The following is an 8,563-nucleotide window of genomic DNA, read 5'->3' on the forward strand; positions in this document are numbered from 1 at the left end:
TCAAGGAATGTGCCACACCTCTGAGATTGAATTATGAGTCCCTTATTGAGCCAGCGACCGAGAGTGGCTAACACCCAAAATTCTCTTGGTCCCGAAAGTTAGGTGGTCTTAAAAAGTTAGGTGGTCTTTTATACACTAGTTTTAACAAGGAGGGGGCAGCTTAGCTGAAACAAAGTTTTCACAAAAGCAGAGTAAGCAAAAAAGTTAAAAGAAAAACTGATACATAAGAAATGAAACATTGCCAGGTGCAAGGGGTAAAGTTGTCATGAAAGACATACAACTTACAGATAATGGGGCACTGGGCACTCACTGCACCCACATTACCAGGCCCTGCTGATACCACTTCACTCAGCCGCTTATCAACAAACGCATTCCTGGGTGCCCAGTGTCAGCCCCCAGCTTCATGCTATAGTTACATACTCAGTGGGGAGAAAATAACTAAAATGAAGAAGCCAAGATAAGTCTGTCCGGCTCAAGAAGCTAACCTAAAGCCTGAACAGCTTTTAGTTTGGGAAAGAGAGAGTTAGTTTTAGCTGGCAGAAAACAGATTATCACAATACAGACATACACAAGCCATTTCCTTTTTTTTCCATTATTTTTAGTTTCTACATCAAAGCAGTGATAGTGCTATCAATGTGGTAGATATAAAAATAAATTAAGGCTTTGTTTTTGCCAGGGATGATCCCTTCATACAGTGAATACTTGAATGTGCATAAAAATCACCTGGAAATGTTGTTTAAATGGTGTTTCCCGGGTCCTGTCCCCAGAGATTCTGATTCAGTCACTTGGTCTGGGGCCAGTGAATTTACATTTTTGACAAGGTGCTGTTGAGGCTGCTTGCTTGAGGACCACACTTTCAGGGACACTATCTCAACTTATTCAGAGGTACCATGTAGTATGTGTCAGACCTTCATGTGCAAGCCCGGACTCAGAAAGTTTAAAGTCCTGCCTGCCTCAGCGGATCACCCCCCATGCCCCGACTGCATTTGCCATTATCCATGCCATCTTATTATGATTATGTGAATACTCCTCACCCACACTGCCATCTTAACTACTCTTATGCCTTACCCCACCTGCCATTGTAACTGAACTTGTGGTAATGTATATTCCTTGCCCCTACCCCCACCATTGTAACTGATTTTACTCCGTAACACCCCTGCCCCCTCCCCCAAAAATTTGCCCCAACCTATAAAACCAACTCCTGTCCAACACCCTTCGCTAACACCCTTTTCAACCTTAGCCCACCTGCACCCAGGTGAATAAACAGCCATGTTGCTCACACAAAGCCTGTTTGGAAAATCTCTTTATTAAATGTGTTTCCTATTTGGTACTATTGAACGTTTTAATGGTGTGATTAGATGGCTTTTATACATAAGTAAGGTGCTTTCACTAAAATATTACATTATGCACATCATTTAACCTCTCAGATACATTTTCATTAGTGATTAATCTCTATCAAAATAGGCTTTATTCTCTTAATATATGCCTGTTAGAACACCTGTTGATATTTAATCTTCTACTTATCTTTGAACTAAGACTCTCTAAGATCTAGTCAGGTCTCATGTTAAAACTTTTAACTTAGACTTTTCTTCTCTCCTTTTTTTTTTTTTTTGACTTTGTAGTCAAATATGTATATCATCGTTCTTCATTTTATATATACCTAAATGCATCTTGTTTTCACACACACAAACTTTTGTGATTGATTCTTTTTCACTTTAGATGAAATAAAATTGCTTATAAGAAATTGTTGGCCTGGCGTGGTGGCTCACGCCTGTAATCCCAGCACTTTGGGAGGCTGAGATGGGAGGATCCCTTGAGCTCAGGAGTTCAAGACCAACCTGGGTAACTTAGTGAGATCATGTTTCTATCAAAAATACAAAAAATTAGCTGGGTGTGGTGGCACATGGCTGTAGTCCCCTATAGGTGGAGGCAGGAGGATGGCTTGAGCCCAGGAGGCAGGAGTTGCAGTGAGCCAAGATCACACCACTGCACTCCAGCCTGCTGACAGAGCAAGACCCTGCCTCCAAAAAATAAAATGAAATAAAATAAAATGGGCCAGATGCAGTGGCTCATGCCTGTAATCCCAGCCCTTTGGGAGACTGAGGTGGGCAGATTATTTGAGGTTAGGAGTTCAAGACCAGCTTGGCCAACATGGTGAAACCTCATCTCTGCTAAAAATACAAAAAATTAGCTGGGCATGGTGGCATGATCATGTAATCCCAACTACTTGGGAGGCTGAAGTGGGAGAATCCCTTGAACCTGGGAGGTGGAGGTTGCAGTGAGCCAAGATTATGCCACTGCACTCCAGCCTGGGTAACAGAGCGAGACTCTGTCTCAAAAAAGAAAAAATAAAAATAAAATAAATTGTTTGCCAGCAGCCTTAAATCTTTAACTGTATTATATATTTTATATGCATTCAGCCTCTATGTTGTGATTATATTAAATTATTGAAACAGTAGTAATCTTAAGGCGATTGAGTGAACAAGTGTCACTATCCTTAAATTATTAAGTCATTTTCCATAGAGATTTGAATTAGTATAATTTTGCATGTTTTATGCTTATTTTAGCAGAAGCCTATGATATGGAACATTTATATCTTTCTTTATATTTTAGGTGCGTATAGCAGCAAAATTCATCATTCATGCCCCTCCTGGAGAATTTAATGAGGTTTTTAACGGTGAGTGTTTGATAACACAGGCTTAATATATCAAGTCCTCCTTTTTAACGAAAACCAAAATAATCAAAATAAGCTAAGGAGAATATGCAGAAAAATCCATGTTTTCTGAATTACAATGAAAATTTGTTAGTCTGGATATTGTAATGGCTAGAATATAATGTATTTATTTATATATGATAATTCTCTTAGCAAATTAACCCTTTTAAGGACTAAAATTTTATTCGTATCACTGACTAGAATATATCCTTATTCTGGGAAAGGAGAGTATTTTTGGTAAATTGTTTTACTTAAGTAAAACTATAAGCACATATAGTAGATATTTCTTCACTAGAACCCTTAAATAGTTTAAAAAGACAACAGTCCAGGTGTGGTAGCTCACTCCTGTAATACCAGCACTTTGGGAAGACGAGGCAGGCAGCCAGGAGTTTGAGACCAGCCTGGGCAGCATGTTGAAACTTTTTCTCTACCAAAAATATTTATATTACATATAGATATAAGCCAGGTGTGGTGGCATGCACCTGTAGTCCCAGCTACTTGAGAGGCAGAGGTGGGAGGATCACTGGAGCCCAGGAGGTTGCAGAGAGCCGAGATCACACCATTGCACTCCAGCCTGAGCAACAGAGTGAGACCCTATCTCAAAACAAAGACAAAGACAACAAATGTTTCATCGTGACCATATATTTTTTTGGAATTACGAAAAGAATTTTTGTATTTCTTTTGAAGAAAATCCTACGAGATCAGTATGAATAGCCAAAAGAAAAAGGGGAAAAACATTTTCATCCTGCATAAGCACATGTAAAAACAATTTGTTATTTAAATTATGTCTTGTAAATCACTTCACAGTATGCCTTTCTTTAAACTTCACTGGCAGACATTTTTTATAATTATTCACCCATAGATCTGAAATTTAAACTGTGATAAAGTCCTCCAGGTTGCCATAGACTATAACTGTAGCTGCACTTCAGCAGTAAGAACAGCATCCTAGAAAGAAAAATGACCTGTAGTGATGTCTTTATGAAACTTCTTAAGTAGTTAGAAGAATACGTTATTTTCGAGTGCTAGCTATAAATGTATTGTTGTTTCTTCTTCTTATATATTTGAACTTTAACATGTCTTATAAGTGAATTAACAGAGCTCTTCCGCTTCATTTTTTAAAATATTCTACAGAATAAACTAGTTAAATGTTTTTTAAGAATTTTAATTTCTTTTATTCTTGGTATAAGATCTAGGGCTGGGCACTGTAGCTCACTCCTGTAATCCCCACACTTTGGGAGCATGAGGCAGGAGGATTGCTTGAGGCCAAGTGTTTGCGACCAGCCTGGGCAACATAGTGAGGCCCGCATCTCTACCAAACAAAAAAAGGATATAATGGAATCTCACCTCAGGAAAGATTAGTTTTGAAAGGCAAAAGGTCAGGCAAAAGTTGTATATAGTTAAAATTACCCTTGAAATCCCTGAAGTCATCCACAAACTACAATGGTATGTAGTTTAGTGCATATAGTTACATATAGTAGTTCTTGTGCGTTTTAAAATTTAACCACTGACCTGTACTTAGAAGGCAGAATGGAAAATTGACATTGTAAAAAAAAAAAAAAATCTGGAAATTAAAATCTGTTTAATGTAACTACAAAACCTCATGTAGTGAACTGGGGAGTTGGAGAGAATTCAGAAGTATTTCTACTTCCTGTAAGGTTTAACTTCTCTTTTAATATTCAGCCTCTGTAACCTACATATGCATTAATACATTTGATGGTTGGGAATTAACGAAGATAGTCTCTTCCTCCTTAGGGCCAAAAAGTGGCAGGTAACTTAAATTGATAATGGTGAGACTACGCTAAAGTCAGTAGCCTCTAAACTGTACAATTCACAGAACCAAGAATAAATCAGAATTTTGAGAAAAGTTTTCCACATGCTTTTCTTACCTTGAGTTAAATGCCCTGCATATTTAATCAGGAAAGTCCTAAAAGAATGTATGCATCCTAGAAATTGCTTTCCTAAGTCTCGTTTGAAATTGACATTAAATTAATATATTCTCTGTTGAGTTGTAGTAAATTTGGGCATTTAGGATGAGCTTATTAAATAGGCCTGGGTAGAGGGTAAGCCGTGGCATAGAAGTGGGGGATGTAAGATTTATCTGTTTATAGAAGCTTGAATAGGATCTATCTATAGAATTTTAACTGAAAGAATATTTAAGAGTTAGGAAAAAGGCCATAGATATTTGCACGGAGGCTCTTGCCTATAATCCCAGCACTTTGGGAAGACAAGGCCAGTGGATCACTTAAGGTCAGGAGTTCAAGACCAATCTGGCCAACATGGCGAAACCCTGTCTCTACTTTAAAAAAAAAAAAAAAAAAAAAATACAAAAATTAGCCCGCATGGTGGTGCATGCCTGTAATCCTAGCTACTCAGGAGTCTGAGGCAGAATTACTCAGACTCAGGAGGCAGAGGTTGCAGTGAGCCGAGATCGCGCCAGTCCACTTCAGCTGGAGTGACAGAGTAAGACTCTGTCTCAGAAAAAGAGGTTAGAAAAGAATTAAATATTTGAAGAGAAATATCTTGTGAATGTGATTATTTTCTATTTTTATTGAAAACCACAGTGTCTGTCAGAATGATTCCAAGAAGCACCACAAAATTTTAGAATTACAGAGTTAATAAAACCTTAATGGTTAGATGGTTCCCAAATGCTGTTTCCTAGGCTATGTTAGAATTATTGAAACATGGGTCTTCATTTTCAAACATGTAGTCATAGATCTGGACTAGGGCTCCGAAATCTATATTCCTTAAACCTATCCTCTACCCTGTGGTTTATGTGTTGCCTGGCTTGGAACCACAGCTTGATTCTTCTTTTAAGAATAATGTTTTATTTCATTCAAATTATCCTCTTTTTATTTCTTCTACTCTTCTTACAATAAAAGCATGGATTTATTATTTTTTTCCAGAGTAGAGCTAACTGATCAAATAGATCTTGCTTTTCAATCATTTACCTATTTGGAACTGGAATAGACAAACTGTCCATGCAATACACTGTTCATTGTTATGTTTAAAATATTGATGATAAAACTATCATATTTATCAAATAGAACTTCCCACTTTGTGGGATAAAAATAATAGTAATTATAAATTTATGTTTTTTAGGCAGAAGCATCCGTTGTTTAAAATCAATTAATTTCAGAATTAAAATGGTATTATTTCAGTGGTTAGCAAACAATACTGTTTTTTAAATAAGGAACTGTTGCTGAAAAGAGGTGAGGTATATGAATAGGCAGTGGGTTTTTTTTTTCTTTTGAAATGGCTTTATTGTAAAAATGATTCTAGTCATTCTAAACTTTCCAAAGTACAAGAAAAAATCTAAACACCCCATTGTTCAAATGAATTACTTCAAACGTCTCTCCACTGGCAAGTATATTTAACAATACATAAATATGATGATACTATACATACGAAATTTTTCCCTTCCTGGTTATATTACAAATGTATTTCCATGTTGATAAATATAAGTGTACTTTATTTTTCATGGCTGCCTAGTTTCACACTCTATATAAGAACTGTAATCTTTTTACATTTAACCAGTTTCTTAATGGATAATATTTAGGTTGTGTTATTTTGATCTAATGAAAAAATAGGATACATTTTATTATGTACTTTATAATTGCAACTAAGTAAAATAGCCAGGTGCTTAGGAAAAATACTGAAAGAAAATACACTAAGACTAGAAAATAATTTGGCTTTTTTGGTGAGAGCTATATGTGACTTTTTTTCTTTTATGTTTTACAAAGTGCTTGGATTTTTCAATAAAAATAAGAATAATCCTAAATCTTTTCCGCAGACTTTAACATACCATATTTCCAGTGTAGCTTATCTTCCCCTTTAGTTCCTTGGAGGTAATACTACATACAGCAGGGGTGTCCAATCTTTTGGACACTTGGGAAGAAGAAGAATTGTCTTGGGCCACACATAAAATACACTAACACTAACAATAGCAGATGAGCTTAAAAAAAATCTCATAATGTCGTAAGAAAATTTACGGATTCGTGTTAGCCCTCCTGGACAGTCTGCCTGTATTGACTATTACGGGTATAAAGGAGTACGTATTTCTATTTCATTCGCCTTATTTACTGACCAAAACCTTTAAAAAAATTTTTTAATATTATGTGTGTGGTGGTTATTTTGGTCATCAGAGTGTTATTTTGATCTTGCTTGTGTTTGGGGTGGGAGGTGTTAATACATCATCAAAACAATCGGCATTCATTACATTCTTGAAAAATATAAAAATAATAATGTAGAAAACATGATTGTTTTGCAGATGTTCGGTTACTGCTTAATAATGACAATCTTCTCAGGGAAGGAGCAGCCCAGTAAGTATTAATTATACTAACCTAACTAAAATGACATGGGAAAATGAGAGATGTTTTAAAAGTGTGTTTTTTTGTTTTTTTGTTTTGAGACGATGTCTCGCTCTGTCACCCAGGCTAGAGTGCAGTGGCATAATTTCAGCTCACTGCAACCTCTGCCTCCTGGGTTAAAGTGATTCTTCTGCCTCAGTCTCCTGAGTAGCTGGGATTACAGGCACGCACCACCATGCCTGGCTAATTTTTGTATTTTTAGTAGAGACAGGGTTTCACCATATTGGCTAGGCTGATCTTGAACTCCTGACTTTGTGATCGGCCCGCCTCGGCCTCCCTAAGTTCTGGGATTACAGGCATGAGCTATGGTGCCTGGCCTAAAAGTGTTTTTAATATATCTGACAGAGGTATTATATATCTGACATAGATATTTGCACATCAAGTTCAAATGTATATGATTACATATATATGCGCGCACACACATATATATATATATATATCTACTAGGCTAGAAGAAAAATATTTTTTATCACAGAAGGACTTAGGGGTACAACTATGACATGAAATTATTTATTGTATCTCTAGCAGTGGCTTACTTACTTAATATTACATTTTGACATTTGCAAAGTTGGAAAAAATTATTTTGAAATTGTGGTTGCTACCATTTTTATGTAGATTTTGCATTTTCTTATATGTTTGACCCTAATAGCTTTTGAGACCTTTTAAATTTGGAGAGTTATTTACTCATAAATGCCTAACATAGTACCTGACACATACCTACTCACTGACTTTTTGAGCGATTTAAAGAACTAGGCAATTTTAAATCTTAATACATCGTCTTTGGACTAGTGACCCCAGTCGTGACTTTTCGCAGCTGTCCTGGAATTTCAGAGAAATAATTTATTCTCTCCTTACTTCTCCTCCCAAAATAAGGCCTAGAGACTGAGAGCCTTACAATTCTCCACTCATTTGAAAATGATGAAATAATGTATTCTTTCTTACAAAGAATGTTTAGTATCCATCCATCAGCTACTTTTCATCCTAGTCTAATACCCTATATGTAAAATCCTGACTAATGGGAAAAATTTCTCTGACTTTATTGTTAGAACATTTGAAGGCTTTAAAAAAATCAGTAATATGACCTTTATGAAGGACTCCTAGATGAATACCTTTTCTACTGTACTGTGTAATTGTCACCATTTAACTTGTTTTGAGCCTTTAAGATAAAATTCTACCTATTTCATATTCTTTATCTCCTTTTCAGATTTCCAGTTCTTCCTCTATCTCCTCCTCCCAAGTTAGAGGTGGATGGCATTTTATATTATGGGCAATATAAGGCTTTTGTTCCAGCCTGGGACCAAATTACTATTTAAATATTTAAACTTACTTAAATATGACCTTACTGGAAAATGAATCCAAAATTCTAAGTGATTTAGTTTAAAATATACTTTTGGGGCTGGCCATGGTGGCTCATACCTGTAATCCCAGCACTTTGGGAGGCCGAGGCAGGCAGATCACGAGGTCAAGAGATCGAGACCATCCT

General features: G+C 36.3%; 1 protein-coding gene across 1 annotated transcript in view; it reads left to right on the forward strand.

The window, feature by feature from the left end:
* CAPZA2 (capping actin protein of muscle Z-line subunit alpha 2) overlaps nucleotides 1–8,563 on the forward strand; it is a 55,402-nt gene that overhangs the window by 24,402 nt on the left and 22,437 nt on the right. The window contains exons 2-3 of the mRNA XM_017535061.1: nucleotides 2,614–2,677; nucleotides 6,981–7,032. Of these exons, the coding sequence (XP_017390550.1) occupies nucleotides 2,614–2,677; nucleotides 6,981–7,032 (116 nt within the window). The remainder of the gene's footprint in view (nucleotides 1–2,613; nucleotides 2,678–6,980; nucleotides 7,033–8,563) is intronic.

The sequence above is a fragment of the Cebus imitator genome, unplaced genomic scaffold (assembly GCF_001604975.1).
Source record: "Cebus imitator isolate Cc_AM_T3 unplaced genomic scaffold, Cebus_imitator-1.0 Scaffold90, whole genome shotgun sequence".
NCBI lineage: Eukaryota > Metazoa > Chordata > Mammalia > Primates > Cebidae > Cebus > Cebus imitator.